The sequence below is a fragment of the Caloenas nicobarica genome, chromosome 2 (genome assembly GCF_036013445.1).
Source record: "Caloenas nicobarica isolate bCalNic1 chromosome 2, bCalNic1.hap1, whole genome shotgun sequence".
Taxonomy (NCBI): domain Eukaryota; kingdom Metazoa; phylum Chordata; class Aves; order Columbiformes; family Columbidae; genus Caloenas; species Caloenas nicobarica.
This window is the reverse complement of record NC_088246.1, coordinates 115,423,603-115,442,956: the sequence shown is the minus strand read 5'-3', so window position 1 is coordinate 115,442,956 and position 19,354 is coordinate 115,423,603. Positions and strand designations below refer to the sequence as shown.

Below are 19,354 nucleotides of genomic sequence, written 5' to 3'. Positions count from 1 at the left end.
AAAACTGGGGAGAGGACTCTACAGACCTGATAAGGAAACTAGGTGTGCTGCTAAGAAAAAGGAGAATGTTTGATCCAGATGAACTGAAATACCATCTGACACCAAAACTAAGTATCAGGAGAGAAATTAATACTGATCTTACCGAAACACCAGCAGGAATGGTGCCACAGCTGCAGGTGTTTTGGGGTAACAATGAATACACCCTTTACAGGTCATTCAAAGTCTTCAAACTCAGAACAGCTTTTGACAAGGAAATAAGCCCTTACAGGGCAAATGGAAAAAGCCCAGTGACTGCTGCTTTGTCATCTGATTAAGACAACAAGGGACTGGATAAATCCCTAAGTTTTAGCTAAAGTTTTATAAGAAATGCTGTATTTCAAATTTAATGAAGTCAATTTTCAGTTTCAAGAAGCTGAGAAAAGTGAAAGCAATAAAAGGATAAAGCAGAAGATAATAGAGAAAATTACTGAAATAACAAAGGTGCAAGGTACAAAAACAACAGCAACAGCTTCTTATAGAAGAAATCAGACTTCAGGCGAATCCTGAGCGAACTGCTTAAAACTGTGCTGTCTATTGATTATAGGCACTTTAAAAAAAAGAGTTATGCATGGGAAGTCCTTCTTGTGGGTTAATACTGTATATAACAAAACTGGGAAAGAATCAGTAAGTATATTTCTGCTTAACAGAAACATGTTTCCAAGCAATTCAATTATGGAGACATTAAAAACTTGGCTTGGTTGAGACTACAGGACAAATGTAGAGAAATAAGACTATGTAAACAAGAAGTGAAAGAAAGTCACTGACAAATGCAAATAAATGCACAAGATATACATAAATATCTCCTTCCTCTCTGGATTCCAAACAACTAACCACCTAACTTTGGCTACAGTGTCAGTAACATAATAAAAAACACCTGCTGCATGTGTAAAGTGGCCAAAATTCATGTTTCTATGTTTTACATCAGTTTTCATCAGCACCTAGAGCAACAGAAGGACACTAAACTAAAAAAATAATTAAAATTCTTGTTGCTCCTTTCTAAACCCCTCATTTTGAACATACCTGGGACAAGATAAAGGACTAGAGAGCTGGAGATTTGACCTACATCACAGATCTCACAGTTGCTATGGCACCAGAAAGCATTTTTCTATATATAACATACACCTACAATGCCTAATATGCCAAGACATTTACTGTAACTTAAACAAGACAAACCAACCAAAAAAAAAAACCACGTTAACAACTCATTCTTAAAATCCTCCAAAGTAATTTCAAGGATTATCTTTAAGGGTAACCCAAATAAATGTCGATAAACAGACATGATATCGATCAGGATAAGAAAGTTTAAAGTAACATCAAAAACAGGAGGGCAAGGAATCTTCTCAATTTTCCTTATGCACTCAACTACTCAGAATTCATGGAAAAAAGTACACAAACACAGATGTCTTACAGATTACTGTGACAATGATGGATAACTACAGTTACTTCTTTCAGAGGCTACACAGATAAACAGAAGATCCTCCATAAAAAATAGAAGAAGAGGAAGGTAATCACGGCAAAAAAAAAAAGCAAGACCAAAGAAATTTGTTACCACAATAAGGATTCCTAAATAATGAAACTCATTTGGGGCATTCCTGCTGACAGAACTATTTTTTTAAGTTTTTGCAGCAAAATCATTCCATTAATAAGTAGTAGAATATAGTGCTTATTGAAAACCAAAGGAAGTTACCAGCTTTACATCCTCGGCTGTGTGATATGAAGAAATAAAAACTAGAAAAAAGTCCGAAAAGCTAAATCACAATTAACTCTCTAACTCCACAAAGTGTATCTTTTTATCACAAAAGGCTATGTTCACACATTTCTAAAGCAAGTAATGTGGTTAACAGCTTGGTCTGGTTCTAGGATCTGAATACACAGATTTGAAATACAAGCAGTATCAATAACCATATTAGCCAACAGTACTTTATCCCTACTATGGGTGTATTAAATATGTTACTCAACCTAACAGTATCATAAAAAGAGATTTCAATTTGGGAATTTGTGGCCTGTGGCAGCAGAGACTCCTAAATTTAAATGCCAGGATTCACAAAGAAAAGCAAGATGCACCTCTCTCTATTCCTTCGTATGTAAACACAACAGCAGCAAATTCCAACAAAAACTGTAAGAATCAGGCCACAAATAAAGGCAATTTTCAGCCAGCACCTGCTGCCCCACCAGCCAGCCCTCATCTCTCCCAAGGAAAAGCTGACAGGCCAGATAGATTAATTTTGAGGAGCAGATGCAGCCTGTCAGCTATCAAACAAGCAACCCTGACTTACAATAATGAGCTGTGTTTCTTTAATCAGCTCTATTTGCCTCGAGTCAAGTGTTATTCATTTGCAAGCAGGGGCCTCTTTCCCAGCTGTATTTACATGGGCACACAGAGTATTGTTAATTCCACTTTCTCTGAACATTCTTATCCAATTTCTAAGTTCCAGAACAAGTTTGTCCCAACTTTATATGAACTTTCTGACAGTCTATTAATCAGCTTTACATAATGGCACATAAATAGTCGTAAATAATCATAATGAATCGTACACTTAGCAAGCAATGAATCAGTTATAAAATTTAGCTTTACATTCAAATGTCTATTTGTCACAGATATCCAAGATTCCATTCTGCCTGAAGTGAAAATTGAATTTGATAAAAGTATTTGACAAAGACAAAATCATTGTAAGAATGGATTACAGACAGGTAAGCACTACATACAAAGCCTCAAATTACCCTCGAATTACCCTTTTAAACATATGCATGTATATACACTTTTTATGTATTATCCTATATAAAACATATACATATATGTAGTTTCACAAATATTTTAACAGGTTTTTTGTTGTCAATTAAATGACTGATCAAATTTTTATATTTCTGCAAATCTTGTGGGAAAGGTCAGCCTTATCTGTTCAAATTTACAGTTGCAGGACTTAACCAAGTATTCTAAACATATTTAATGCTTCCTTATGTGGCAATAGTATGGCAACAGAATACAGTTGATTTACAAATCATATATATTTTCCTATTGTTATGAAAATAACTATTCGGAACAAATATAACTTATCTTAAATGTATTTTTTCTGAGGACAGAAGGAACCTTTAATGATTCCACAGCATTCCTACTGTAGAGCACAAATTATAACATAGTAACTGAAATCGCAACAACAACAACAACAAAATCAGTTGATCTGTATCTCATTCTATCTAGATTGTGTAATTATGCTCCTTTTCCAAGCATCACAATGAAATATAAGGGCGAAGGTACCAAACACTGGTTTAATAAAATTATACCACGTACTACAACAGATAACTTTACCTTTTGCCAGTATATAAGGAATTTTCTTTAGAACTGGTGTGGACCATGAAAAATATAATTCAATACTGACATATTTTATCCTTAGCGTCTTCATGCATCAGAAAAGCTGACCTGCACTAAAGATGTTTACTCTTTTTAAACCTCACACTAAAATATGTATTTACTGCAAAAGTAGTATTTAGTATTTATTTTTTATTATAGAAATAAACTTTATTTCAAGTGAGGGTATAAGGCAAAATACTTTCCAAATAAGTAAGATAGCCATTGTTTAACATTTCATTACTGACACAAATCTGACAAGATGACACTTCAATGTTAAGTTAACATGGTTTTCCTCTGCAGTATCAAACAAAAATCATGCAAAGAAAATGCTAATTAAGATGTTATAAGCAGCTGATAATCAAAGTAACCTTTCCTTGACCCCCATTAGGATAAGAAAACCCAGTGACAGAAGGCACTTAGGCTAGGCTCTGACCCATTTTCTCTCTAAAGCTGTAGAAGTAGCTGTAAAAGCTAGGAAGTGAAAAAGAAAAATTTAGTGCTAAAGCTAACTAAGGTTGTAACTTAATTCAACACTTTTCCATTGACAAAAAAATTGCTTTCAAGAGGATTCCGAGTATTGCCAGTAATGTAAAACCTGCAAATCTTGCAGTAATCACACCAAAATTTGAAGTGAACTGAAGAGTTCAGGAGTTAAAGAAATAAGGTCTTTTAAAAGTTCATGACTAAGCTGCTTCTTTTCTGAATTTTGATTTAAGCACAATAGTAGCACAGTAAGATAATAATGTATACAATGTAAATATTTACTCTACTCTGGCAGAAACTAGCCCTTAAATTATTCACGTTTTATAAATTCCCAGATCAGACTGTCTTCCTAATACATATGCATGATCCACCCAGCTGTATTCACAATGACCTGACTAACAGCATGGAACTGACAAAGGATATTACAAAGGCAGGATAATAAAGCACAAGTTACTCTTACTACCCTTCCCCCACCATGCATCTTACCCTTTGTGTCCTTTTATACTTACCATGCCCTCAAAGCCAACTCTGTAAAGGTTTTTAGCACCATTGTCCCAAAGAACATATGCTGCGCTATGTGGACTTGACGCACTCCAATCTTGGATTTCAGTTACCTATTCAGTTTTAAAAACACAAAAATTGTTTCTAGAACAAAGACTTAGAAAAACAATTTGAACTTAAAAATTTACTCATCCCCCTTCAGAAAAATTCAGGATACAGCAGTTTTGCTGAATCTGGTAAAATTCATTCTGAAGTTGTTTTCTGATTGATGCAAGTGTTTCCATAAGATGACAGCCTGAACATATACTTTGTTGGCCCATTTTTCTTCTGTATATTTGGTAGGTAATCTAACTACATAAGTAGAGAAGAAAATCTGAACTGCATAAATTTATTTTATGATGCTTCGACATGTTGTCACCAGAAGTAGCATTTAACTAAGAAAAACAAGATGAAAACTATTTGAACTGCTACAACTTGTCTGATTCAACCTGCATGAGCCTGGCAATGCTGCACTATGTTAGAAGACAAAGTTTTATTTCCAGAGCCAATCTGTTTAACAACACTACAAAATGACAGCAAAAAGGACTTTCCCTGTCATTCCTGAAATCATGAGGCCACACACCAAATTCTGAAAACATTTCCATTATTCAAAAAAATCAGTTTCTAGAATTTGTCTTCATTCTTATTTATACTTATTTAAAAGCTGTTCCTGCTAGCTACCATCTGCTTTTTCTCATTTATACGTATTTACATATATTTTCAGCTTGCAAATAGTCGCACTAATTTAGGTTTAGTACATAAAGCAGGCAATGCAGTATAAGACTCTTATTTTGCAAAATTTCAGAGATTTCAAAATACCTTGCCAAATTCACAGCAAGAGGCAAATAACCAAGATGAGACAAGTTGCATCCGAATATCCCTTGCTTTGAGAGATTTAAATTTATTATCTCCTCTCAATAAAATCCAAAATGAAATCCCCAAAAGTCCTAAAGCTTCCATAAACGACTAGGACATAAAATAGGCTAAATATTCAGGAATTTTTCACTTTCTTTAAATGCTGCTTAAGTCTACTAAAAATAAATGCAACAAAAAACACCAGTTCACCAAGACACACAGGTATCCAATTCTCCCTTCTAGAACATCTGATATTTTGTGACAGAAGTCATAGCGTATTTTACACTCCATGCTCTATGTTCATACTTACAACAAACCTTCATTAGTTCTCAAGGCAAATGGAAGTTGTAAACAGAAAATTTGCAAAGGTTATGATTAGCAACATATAATTCCACGCAATTTTCAATAAATCCAAATATTTTTATTATCCCACTATATCAAAACCACTTTATATAACATCCTAAGCCAATAATATCCATATCCAATTGCAAAGGTCTTAATTTTAAACTGAAAAAGTGCCTATAATTACTATAAGAAAAAAAAAATCCAGGGCATAAGCACTGAAAACCAAGAGCAAGAGATACACAAGTGTGCTGACCTACAATAAGACCACAGAATGCAATGATGACCAGAAAGGGCCATTCTTGAGAGCTCTGTTTTTATACCAGCTCTCTAGCAAAGCTGAATATGCCCAAGATCTTAATGTTGTTACAAGCCAGTCTTAAACGCAACAACCAAGACAAAAATTTAGTAGTTTTAAAAATTTTCTGTTGGTATTATAAAAATGTAGATGTAAATTTATAAGAACTTGTCAATAGTGTCCATCCCCTTCTCTTTCTACATGCTTGAGCATTACAGAATAAGATTAAAAAACGTCCAGCAAATTAAAATAGTAAGTTCTGTGGTTATATTTTTACTCTACAATTAGAAAAGCCACTGAGGCCATTACATAAGCAGGCAGCAATGCATCTTCTTATTTAAACCAGTTTTTAGTTTTACCTTTCCTCTACGCCCATTGCCACCATCTTGATCTTCCCATTGCCAGTCAACTCCTCGCACCACCCTGGCACCTGCAAAGATTCCTCTTGCTGTAATTTTCTTTGATTTACGGCGAGACTCCAACAATACCCTGAAGTTATTGAAAGAAGAACCCACAAATGTCAAGATAATAAAGAAAGTCCAAGACAAATCTTTGGGGATGGGAAGGAAGGAAAGCATCTTGAAACAAAAATAACCCCACAAACACAGATTTCAGTGCATGATTCACATCCATTCAATTCTCAACTCGAGCAGCAGCCCACAAGATAAAAAACCATGATCTCACCAAATCTGATTTATTATATGTTTATAATTAGTTTTGAATTCTAATGGTAATTTCTTCTCCAAAATTCCTAGTACAAGCAACAATCTTATAAACACATACATATAGATCTGCACTCATATTATTAAGATCATTAAAGAAACTAAGAGTTATATAAACAATACATATCTGTATCTCTTAGATTTACCCTAGGCCAATATTACTGTCCTGCAATTGCCCTGCCATTTTTATTCAGAATTATGCTATTAAGTAAGAGCTACATCTCTTTCCCCTCTGTATCTCAGTTTATTTTCTACATACTTCTTACAGCATATCTTGGCAAATGCAATTCCATACATCAGCCATAATATGCTATTTTTCTAAAGCAAATCTCTTATTTCCCTCTGACTTCAACAGAACTGAAGTAGATAAGTCCAAACAGAACAGTTCGTGAGTATTTAACTTACAAATCGAAACAAAGAGACAAACATTTTCCTGCCTTTTCAGTCATCTCAAAAGCCACCTCTTTGCATGCAAACAGATTTCTTACTTCATGCCAGAAAAGTATTTTTCAGCTGAAATTCTGAATGTTTCCCGACCTCTTCAGAAGTGTATCACCCTCCTGCTAAACTTTTAACATCCAGCAGATGGCAGACAAGGAAAAAGTTAAACAGTTGGAACGGATGCAAAGAGCACATTAATATATTAGCCATTTTTATCTAATGTAAAAGAACGATAGAAAACACAAAGATATGTTGTTTACAGCAGCATTTTAGAAAGATCTCAGCACCTACAAAACTCAGACAAAAACCAGCATACATTACTTCAGTATGCTGCCCATGCGATATCCCAAACTCAATAAAAAAATAGAAAGAGCTGATGCTTTCCTTCATCCAAATGTCCTTTGATGCCTCTTGCCATTTTTCTTACGAGATATCCCTCCAATTCAATAGCACTGCTTTGCCCTTTTCTCCTCCTTCAAAAAATTAACTTTAATCTATTTTTCTCAATGAAGCTTGATCCAATAGAAATAGCTCCTTGGCAGATGAAGCTGCCTTCTAGATAAGAGTTGCAAAACAGAGCTCGATGGGAAGTAACAGAGATAGGGAGAAAGCGACAAGATGCAAAAGATTTCCTGCAATTCTATACATTGCGTACAATCTACCTCCAAAACTAAAACACAGACCACTTAAAACTACAAAGGAAACTTCAGCTAAAAAAAAAAAAAAAAAAAAGAGGGAGGAAAAAGAAGAGGGAGGAAAAAAGGAAGAAAAAAGTCTGGTAAGCATTGTCAAAAGCAATGAGATTTTAAAAAAATAAATAGAAAAATAGATTTGTATTTTGTTACCTATTCTCTATTCATTACGCTCAGTCAGCACTTTCTACTCTTCCATCCAATTTTTAAGTCTTGTTCTGCATTAAACATTATAATTGAGACACTAAGCTTACGATATCTGTTTGGTACCTAGATCTGCCGGCATGAATTTCAAAAAAACAGTGGTTACTTTTTGTAAGCCACTGACCTGGGCATTTGAGCCGCAGTCAAACTTCAAGAAAAACATTTCAGAAAATAAACACAGTCCCTACAAGACATGATAGGAGAACTGAGTTTGTTTGCTCCAACCACTTTCCTTAACTGTAAAAGCACTGATAAAAGCACATCAATGAATTACAATGTATTTGTAAACCTTATTTCCCCAAGAAGAGCAAACAAACGTTTTACACGTCATACTTAACTGAGCATCATATCTAACAAAAAGCTTCCAAAGATTCAATGAAAGAACATTCTGGAGAGTTATCAGAGAGATGATACCACAGCATGTAGCCTCTACACATCCCTTTATCATAGCTTTTCAAGTATTTAGTAGGAGGCAAATATCACCATTGTCACTTAACTAGTAGATAAATCATGACGGGCTTCGGATTTAGACAAGTTATTTAAAGAACAACAGAACAGCTACGCAAGAACACACTAAATGCCAATTTAGTTCAGAGTTCTTCACTGGGAGACAATAATAGATGATTAAGAATACAAAAACCAAGGCAAGGGTAGAACGACCCTTCACAGCATCTTTTTTCTGCTTTCTGTAGTGAGCAGTTTAAGCAGTTCAAGTCAAAGGTTTTGTCTCCACATCATTCTGTTTGTCATAGCCCACAAGGGTATTTTTCCCCTCAATCTGTCTACACCATTTTTGAACCTAATTAAACTGCCACATTCAGGAATTAATTGACAAATCATTTTGCGATTCTACATCATGTAAAGATAACTGTCGTGGTTTTAAAGCTGCTATATGATAACACAAGACTTCGGAAGACTACAGTGAGGTTAAAAGAAATTGAGTAATCATATCCTAACTTTTTTCTCTGCCCCATTCTTTCTAAAATGTCCATGTTTTCCAAGCTCCAAAGATCTAGAGCTACCCTCCTGCATGAAGAGGCAGAACCAGTAGTAGAATTGACATGTCAAGCCACTTTCTTACCTAATCCAAGTTTCAGTAACCAAAACTGCAATTTAAAAGTTAACCACAGTTAAGTTTTCCTATTTAATTTCATGGCGGAAAAAAATTACATTTTACCTTTCACTTCCTGGTGTGGTAATTCTGTAAAAACGATGCCTCAAGTGATGTTTGTCCCCGTGATAGCAAACTGTGCACAAGTCATAATTTGTGCATTCAGCACATTTCCATCGGATGCCAATGATGGGTTGCTGTCGACAAGTATCACACATAGTTCCATCATGCTTGATACCTATGAGGAGAAAAACAAGACTAACAACTTCGCCACAGTGCCACACAGATCTCTCTTGCGCACCATAACAATTTGAAACACTGTACTAAAACGATAACAATAAAGAAAGGCTGCTAGTGGTACTCTATAAGCCTATACAACTGAGGCGAAAAGATAATGGACTTTGCCTCATATCTCCAGTCGACAGTCTGTTCCTGAAATGATCTATCTTGCCTCAGCTCAAAAAGCTGAGAAAGCTGTGCTTGTTTTTTTCCATCTATACAAATCAGAGACAGAAAGTGAGAAATGCATATACACAGGCAGTCCGAAATGTTATCTTTCGATTAAGACTATCAACACATCTTCCACCACAAAGGCTACTGTGTTCAGCTGTGTGTAACAGTTTGAAAATCATTGGTTTGACTTACACATTTTGTACAGAGGAAAAGATAAGTGCTTATCTCAGCTCTTTTCTATACAGGAAAAAAATCAGGCTCTCTTAGAGGCCATTAGCTTCATGAAAATCTTTTACTCTTTTCGAAGCATTTTACTGCTTTATATGTCGGTTTGTTGGAAAAGAATGTGTCAAAGATAGACCAGATGTAACCCACCAGCACGTGCTCTGCCCAGCCTTCTACAGAAACTGAGTTTTCAAGACTACTTAGTCCTACTGCTTTGCCAACCTACAGCAGAGTGGAAGTTATCAGTCACAGTTTCCATTCATGTATCCTGAATACAGTGAACAATCACAAGTTTATTTAAAAAAAATCAAAACAAATTCTGCTACTGTTTGGAAAAAATTGAGCAACAGGACAGAGAAGCATTGGCATTCAGTCTGTATTACAAGCGAAACACAATCGCTAAAAGGTTAGAGTAACACAGAATTTTCCCAGCCACTCACCCTTTTTTTTTTTTTAAACACACAAAAAAAAAACCCACACCAAAAAAACAACCAACCAGAAACACATAACACCACAGAGCCAAGAAAAACCAGATCGCTCTGAAATTAGTGAGGAAAAAGAACGCGTTTTGTCCCCTCCAGAAGGGATGCTTTCAGAAATGACTGCCAAATTCACTATAAACCTATTAGTCACTTGTGTCCAACAGCTGAGCCACTCACAATGGAGAAAAAAACAACAAAATCAACAGTTGGACACTCAAAGATAGCCTTCGGTTACTACAAAAAAGCCCCAAAACTGCCTACGTTATACTAAATGATCACTGTAATTCCTGGAGTGGTTCACGACTAACGTGGCATCCATACCTTGACCACAAAGTCTATGCTGAAATTTTGCAGGTCTGGCACAGACAAGTCCTATAACCCATAACGTTATCTGCCAACTCCAACTGCCAGATAACACACCTCATTTATCATAATAATCATTCTTTTTAACTAACCTTCTACATTTAAAAAGTATTCTGCTGCCTGGTAACAACAACTAAAAATGCTGTTTTCCTACAAAACAACAACTTGGAAATCATTCACACATTTTCTCCCTCCACTCAACTCCATCAATGATCTTGTTCCCAATGGAGAGGGTTAACATCAAGTAGAAAGCAACTGATCTTTCTTGTTACATACACTGAGACTTTGATGTCTGGTTTCTGTTGATTACCTGTAACACTTAAAGACAGTATCAGCTATGATCTCAAGGTCACTGCCTCACTGCTATGAATGGTATTGAACCATTTTAATACTTTTTTGTGGTCTTCAAGAGCAGGTAGATGACAGAGACTCAAGACAACCTGTTACTGTTCTGTTGCATTGCTTTAAAAGTCTAACTAGTTATGGCATTTGGGGCTGAGGGGTGGTATTCAATTGTTGGGATTTTTAATTGATCACTAAATTTGTGTTTCACATAGAAAGAGAAAAGTTACACATCTTTGGAATTTTTTTGATGGTTGCTGAACTTCAGGGAAGACAGTTTGCCAAGGATCACATTTATCCTGGCTGTAAAAGGACCAGGGGATTGGGTGCTGCAGGATTCTTCATTTGTCCAAGCAACAGGAAAGAGGGCAAAAGAAAGGCATAATCAAGAGTCATGTAATACAGAACTAGGTCATTTCACAGTAACCTTAAATAAAAACTAAACATTTCTAGCCAGTGAGGCAAAAGCCACTGTGGAAAAATTTCCTTCGGAAAGACCAAAAGAAAAAAAAATACAAATATGTTTGACTTAAAAGTAATTTTACTGACTATAGTGTCTGGAACTTAAAAGAGAACAGTGCATATCTGTATTTGGAGTCTCTGAGAGAGTCACATTACATCTCACAGGTCCCTAAGCAGCATCCTGATAGATACAGCCTTTCTTCATCCATTCCCTGACACATGATTCCAGCAGCAACACCCACTTCAGTGCATGCCTCACCTGACCATGCTGCTCCATTCTTTCCATTATGCCAGCAAAAGGTTTTTGCAGAGTTGAGCTGTAAACTGAACCAAGAAACATACCCGGCTGAAAAAAAAAATCCAGTAGGAAAAAATATTCAGCTGGACTAGTTTCCCAATCCCGTTCTTTGTGATGCTGCACAATGCTGCTGGCAAGACAAAACAGAGCATTGCAGGGCAGGAGGAGGCAAAGTAATCCTGTTATAGGATGTTTAACCACTAAGAGTTTTCACTTCATCTGCTAAAAAAAGACACTAAAACAAGATGCTACTATTGGATCACAAAATGTGATAGCTAAGCCCTTATTCATGTTCACAATACAAACAAAATGAACTCTTTAAATCAACAGTATGTTTTAAAGAAGGTTGAAAGAATTTTTTTTTTTTAAGTTGAACTAGATATTACAGGTACAGGAATGTGGTGGGTTGAACTTGGCTGGCTACCAGATGCCCACCCTGCTGCTCTCTCACTCTCCTCCTCAACAGGATGAGAAGTGAAAATAAAAAGAAAAAGGTTGTAGGTCGAGATGAAAGCGAAATCACTGACCTATTACCATCACAGGCAAAGCAGACTTGAACTGGGGAAAAATAAAGGTACTGCCAATTTAAAAAAAAAAAAGAAAAAAAGGGAGGATGGCAAGGAAGACAAACTAAAACAGCTTCTCCCTATACTTGCCCTTTTTCCCAGACTCAACTCTTTCATTCCCAACTCCACTATCTCCCCAGGGGAGAGAGAATCATAGAATATTTTTTATTGTAAAAGACCCTTAAGATCATCAAGTCCAACCATTAGCCTAAGACTGTCAAGTTCACCTCTAAACCACATTTCTTAAGCGCTACACATCTTTTAAACACCTCCAGGGATGGTGACTCAACCACTTCCCTAGGCAGCCTGTTCCAACGCCTGACAACCCCTTCAGTGAAGACATTCCAGTGACAATGGGCAACGGAGGGTTATGATGAGTCCATAACAGCTCCTCACAATTTTCCCCTGCCCCAGCATGGGTCTTCTCCATGGCCTGCACTCCTTCAGGAAAACACTGCTCAAGCATGGGCTCTCCATGGACTTGACTTCAGGGCATGTCCACTTGCTCTACTGTGGCCCTCCATGGGCTGCAAGGGGACAATCTGCATCACTGTGGTCTCCATCACGATCTACTCACCAAAATGCAGTACTGAGCACTACACACATTTGGGGGGATGGGAGGAGACATCATTTCTAATGTTTCAGACTAGTTCTTCTCTAGCCCAATGGACTGGACTCTCATCAGCATTGAGATAATATCTTTCAGTTTACTTTCAACAAAAAGTAAACCAGTTTGTGTGCTCCAAAACACCCCATGATGTAAATTGAAGCACAATACACAGGAACAACCAGGAGATTAGGTCAAGTGTAGGCTCTGGAGCCAAACCAAAATCCTGACCCAAATGCAACCTGTATCTGTCACATAAACCACTTCTGCTCTTCAAAAGGAAGGCTGTTTAAGAAAGGTTGAGAAACAAAAACTTTACAAAGTTTATGTGAGGAAAGAATGCTTTATTTAAACTACTGGAATACATTAAAGTGCCATAAAAACTTCAGAATTCAAACATCAGTCCTGCAACTGGCCGGCTGTGAACCAGCAGAACACTTTAGGTCTCTAAAATGAGATATCGCAAAAACTAAACTTCCAAGTATTCTTCAAAATTTCCTAGAACCAGACTATTTCAAAATAAAACAGGTTTTGTATCATCCTCCATACTGCACTGGGGACAGGGGGAGAGGGAAGAAACTAGGTAATGAGAGGGTACCACACTTTCACCATGTCTAATTGCTTTTAAATAGCTGCCATTTCCTAACGTCTCTCCAAACTCAGGACATCATAAAATCCAGTACTCCTGATCTCCACTTGTTATTAATGTTTTTACTACTTGCATTTCATGTTACTTTCCTACCTCTATGTCCCTACCATGGTTATTTTTCACTTTTGCCGTCTATTCCCAAATCTTCCCTGGTTTACCTGGTCTACCAGTCCTCTGTCACCACTCATTTATACATCAATTTTACACCCTTTGCCTACAAGTTTTTAAAACCCATGCTCACTCTTAAAGATGCAAAAGGAAACAGAATTAGTGTTGCTTAAATTGCTATTTGAATTTATTATTAATAACTCTGTTGTATTAAAGATAATTTTCAATATACAACTGTCCAATAAAAGACCATTTTAATGGTAAAATAAGATGCACAAGGAGTATCCATACCACTCACTGTTAAGCAGAGCAGAAGTAAATAATTATTCTTATTGCCTCCAGAGCCAACAAAATCTGGTTTCCAATGGACTCTCTCGTTATTCTCTACAAAAATCTAATAAACCAAACCCCTCTCATATCCTCATGACAATACTACCAGCAGACAAGGGATATCATAAACTACTTGGAAAACTGATTCATTTAGACCTCAATTTAAAAAGCAATACCAATGTTTTTTTGTTCTCGTTTTTCCACTCCAGACATTTTTTTACACTATGGGCAGACTCCAGGCAAACTGAAAATAAAGAATTCTTAAAGATGAACCATATTCCAACAAATTGTGTAAAAACTCAAATCAGTGTCCCCGCAAACATAACTCATTTATTAAATAACCTGTTTGGCAGCAGCCAGCTGACCAATTACTATATACAAGAGACACCAGACTTGCCAAAACATTTGTCCTATCTGGTAAAGGTATCGCAAGATATATGAGGAGGGAGAGGATTATTGTGTAGGGGACATGGGGGAAGGGCAGGAAGAACAAAGGACATGTTTATTATTGAAAAAAAAGGCTTCCCAAGTATCACTGCTCATGAAGCTGTTAGATTTTTCACTTGTGAGGAGTTCTATAAGTATTTAAAAATAGCCACTAAAAAATCTTGACTAAGATAATTTGCCTTAAATTACATTTAATGTGCTAAAAGCATGAACAAATAAATAAATACATAGGATATATCATCCCACGTGCTCTATCTTTTAAAATGTTCCAACATGTGTAACTAGATGATGATTTATGCAACTCTTCAGGTTACTGAAAACTATTAATTCAAGTACAGAAAGCCACTCAGATCTTCAAGAGATAACACCTGAATTTTCAATATCAGAAGAATGCAGAACATAGAGCCTTTCACACCGCACAGATGCTCGCTGTAGCTGCAGGATAATTCTACAAGATTGCATGTCCTGACCCCAGCCCCTCTGCCACCTCCCCTTATTCAAACACAATTGAGTAAATATTTTAAGCAGGAAAATAACATTGTTACTTTGAACCAACCATATAAAAGAGGAAATAGATGACAAGCGATTTTTTTGCTGAAGCTTTGTAGAAAGCAAATCTTCAGAAGGAGAATAAACACAAAGTTTCTGTAATGATCATAAGTATTATGTGAACATAGTCAGAAATGCTCTCTGCAAACACGCTACTGTACAGCCTTCACCTTTGGAAAAGGCCACCTTCTCTTCTAAATACAAAGCTTGGGCTTATATACTTAATAGCTTCTGCTAAGCAACTAAGACGACCACTCCTTTTTGCTTTTTTTCCACAACGCTACAAGAAAAGGGGGCCTCTCAAGACTCCTAGATGCTGGCAAAAGGTGACTTTACAGAAAAATTAGGATTTATTTGCAAGTAATCAGGCAACCACACTGCACTGCTAACATACTGCATCCCACCACTTACTTCATTTAGGACGTAACTACACAGGACCAAACTGAAGTTTCTTTTCTTCTAACAGAAGTTTCCTTTCTTTTCACATTCTTCATTTACTAACCCCTCCCAATTGCTCTGTCTTGCTTAAAGACATGCTGGCCATTATAAATATGACCACCAATTGGCAGCTAGTACAGCTAACTTGGTAGGCAGAACTGAAAACCAAAACTTCATATCACAAATCATTCATCACCCAGATGACTACATCTGGAGTGAATAGCTTATAAGACACACTTCACATAAATCATCAATGACTTTTTATTTTAAAGAAGACCATCCTAAAATCTTAGTACTAAGGCTATTCAAGTTTTATAAAAAGTTAACATAGTCTTGCAATGCCTACAACCATTAAAATACAAGAACAGTACATCATTAAGTCTATGGCATTAAAAGAAAGGCATATACATATATGTGCATACATATATCAAACTTGGGGGGTTGTTTGTTGTTGGAGTTTTTTGGGGGGTTTTGTGGTGTTGGTTTTTTTTTTTTTTAATAGAATGAGCTTCAAACATCACTTCTATAACATAATGGGTTCCTGATGCATCACCACTGTTTCTAGCTGCACAGGCCTCAAACTCATCAAAGTAACAACTCTGGCTGCAAGCACTGCTTCTAAGAACTTATAATCACGTCTGCTTTTGAATACCTAATAAATTATTTATTGCTGGGAGTTCTTTTTAATTTTGCTTTCTACCATTGTATTTTTCTATTTATTCTCACTATAAATTTACAATCACGTTGTGACTGTAACTTTATGAGCTAGATAATTTTTTTCCATTTTAAACTATGAGCCATGATTTAACACTTTAAGTATCATCAAAACCCACCCCATATTTTATAACACTTCCTTGCTCAACAGCAACCTTATTAATACCACAGTTAGAAATTCCTGCCACCTAATGCCATTTTCCTGTAAGTATTTATATCAAAATTATCTAGATGCCCCCTAGAGATAGTATCAAACTATCATCCAAAGTCAGAGTCCCTTATTCTAAACAATGGGTAGTCAAAAAGGTGGAAAACTGAAAAAGGGAAGTGATTTGCCTGAGAATACAAAGTGAATCAGTAGTAAAACCAGGATTTCGGTCCAAATTGACAGCATCCTAATTCCCTTTTGCTGCTACTACTTTACAGATTTTTACTTTTCCTGTCTCCAGGGTACTACGACCTCAAAAGTAACTCCCTCTAGCAAAGAGCAACCCTGGGTAGCTCCATGCAGCAGTTCCATGAGGATAATGCACACGTTGGCCAAAAACCTCACGAAGATACCATTTTGCAAAGCCTGAAAATAGCAACATTTATGAGTTTTTCCCACAGCAATATACACAGTCCTACCTGAAGCAGAAACGAAAATTCTAATACAAAAGTGTAAACATAACTGAAAGTCAGAAGGAATAAAGCAGAGGAAAAAAATATCAGTGACTTAAAACTGAGTATTAGGTGTAAGCTTCCAGATGCAGTTAACACAATACCATCAGCTTGCAAATACGTCAAGCAGAGCTGGAATAATGATCACTGGAGGCTCATATTCAACATTTACGCATACACTTTAGTTTTAAGCAGAAGCAGTCCCATTGGTTTCTACAGGACATCAAATGCAGGTAAAGTTTTGAAGCATAAACATCTGCAACACAAGGATCGACTACTTGAAAGACTACTCTTAACTTCTTGTTCCAAGGTCCATTTCAAAAAGATTTTCAGCTCATTTTAATAGCATCTACCCTCCAAAACAGCAAAAAAAACCAACCACAAAGCCAGGGGAGACGAAGGTACTCAGACACAGAAAAATTAAATCCACCTCAAGGCTCACAATGCAATCTGTGCTGTGTTTAGTGGGGTTTTTTTTCTTAACAACATTTTTGTAATTAATTAGAACAAATTCTATGATGCTGTCTCTTCAAAAGTCTGTTAGCTTCAACCCACTGCTATAATTTTCCCTTCTGTAACACTACACATAGCTGGCTCAAAGATGGTCTTTCCTCTCCGTCAAACTGAAAGACACGTTAGAAAAACAGTACATTTTAAGTACCAACAAATAGGTCAAATCACTTCATTATTGAGGCAATCCTGCCCAGCCCAAAATCACCTCACTGTACTTCTGATGAAACTACATAATTCTTTGTGAGTTTTCACTGTAAAAACAGGTGCTAAAACGAACATTTCCCTGCAGTGTTTGCAACACTAACACTGCCGCATAATGTCAGTGCAGATCTAAATCCATTGTCCAAACTGACTGTATTTAAAGCATACATATCAGGCAGCCAAGTAATTACAAGAATGAACGAATGCATTTTTTCTCCAGTACCTTCACTATTTTACAGCAGGTCTGGCAATGCAGATAAAAGGCGATACGCAGATTACGAGACAAAACACTATTTCAGCCACTTGATGTAATCTTTAGCAAAAAGGTGTTACACCTCTTTTCTGCAGTCCTCCCTCTACTTGACTCAGAAAGACTGTCACCATTTTACAAAGCAGCTCTGAAATTTAAATCTAAGGCGGGGCGGGGGGGGAACAAACCAAAACATTGAGGTAACATCCTCATTGTCCCCCACCCCGGCACACCGGGAGACCACTCCCTATAGCACATCACTTTTGCTTTGTCTACCCCAATTTAAAAGTCCCGGGACAACTCCCCTCCCCGCGGCCACACACTATGCATTTATTCTGAGTGTGTACCTATCTATACATATGCACACACACATATAGCCACCCACGCGCAGCCATGGGAAGGGAGGGGAGAGGGTAACCGACTTCCCCCCCCCCCCGCCCCCAAAAGGAAAAAAAAAAAAAAAAAAAAGAGGGAAAGGCACAGCCCGAAAAGGGAAAGAAGGGGAGCAATCCGCCTCCAGGATCGGGTCCCGACCCGCACCCCGCCGCGACACTCTGCCCCCCGCACCCCCAGGCCACCACAGGGTCCTGTGGGTTCGCCCGTCCCCCCACCCCGGCCCGCTCACCGGTGGGCGCGCTGTCCAGGATGCGCAGGTCGTAGGCCCCGGAGCAGCGGTAGTTGGCGGCGGTGCCGTTGTCCCACACCACGACCACCTCCTCGGGGCTCTCGAAGCTGCGGACGGTGCCCACATGGCCCTCGCCGCCATCCTGCTTCCCCCACTTCCAGTCCGGGCCCCGGACCACCCGGGCCCCGACTCCCTCCACCATCACCCGGTTGTTCCGCGAACTGCTCATCCCGGCGACGCCCCGCGGGCCCGGGCCCCGGGGCGGCAGGAAGGGGCGCGCAGCCCGGAGGCGGCGGAGGGGGACCCCGATGGGGACGGCTGCCTCGGCCGCAGGGAGGGAGGGCACGGGCCGCGAGTGCCGGTGCGGCGAGGGAGAGACGGGAGCTGGGGGGAGAGGGGCAATCCTGACGCGACGGTGAGCGGGGGAGAGAAGGACCCTTCCGACGGGCCGCGGGACGCGAGCGGGGCGAGAGGAGCCGACCGGCGGGAGCCTCCGGCCCACTCTTCTCCTCGCTTCCTCCCTTCCTTCCTACGCGCCCATCCCCGGCGCCGCAGCGGCTCCCCCCGGCCCGCGGCGCCCGCCCGCACCCCGCAGCCTCCAGCCGCCTGCAGCCACCGCCGGCCCCGCGCGCCCGCCGCTACATCCGGGAACTGCGCCCGCGACAGCCGCGGCACCAGGGAGACCGCCAGCGGCCGCCAGCGCTCGGCTCGCCGCGCATGCGCATGAGCCCGGGCTCAGCGCCTCTACGCAGCCGCAGCCCCGGGGCGGGGGAGGCGGACCAGGCGGTGCGGCGCCCGAGCGCCACCTGCGGGGCCGGGGTGGGCACTGAGCGGAGCGGCCGGTGCCCCAGTGCCGTGACCACCCCTTCGCCCTTCGCCCTTCGCCCTTCCCCCTTCCCTTAACGGGCCGTGGGCCCGTGCCGGTGGAAACGAGAGTAAGCGGAGGAGGGAGCGTGGGTGAATAAACCCCTGCCGGCAGAGATGCTCGGAGCTCCC

At 39.0% G+C, this 19,354-nt stretch overlaps 1 protein-coding gene across 3 annotated transcripts in view; it reads right to left on the bottom strand.

Moving 5' to 3' along the window:
- MIB1 (MIB E3 ubiquitin protein ligase 1) overlaps positions 1–19,041 on the bottom strand; it is a 77,708-nt gene extending 58,667 nt beyond the window's left edge. For all 3 annotated transcript variants that reach the window (XM_065630273.1, XM_065630274.1, XM_065630275.1), the window contains exons 1-4: positions 18,359–19,041; positions 9,143–9,314; positions 6,266–6,395; positions 4,381–4,485 (exon numbers count right to left, since the gene is read on the bottom strand). In XM_065630273.1, coding sequence (XP_065486345.1) covers positions 4,381–4,485; positions 6,266–6,395; positions 9,143–9,314; positions 18,359–18,587 — 636 coding nt within the window. In that variant the 5' untranslated portion in view covers positions 18,588–19,041. The remainder of the gene's footprint in view (positions 1–4,380; positions 4,486–6,265; positions 6,396–9,142; positions 9,315–18,358) is intronic.
- Between the last annotated feature and the right edge of the window lie 313 nt (positions 19,042–19,354).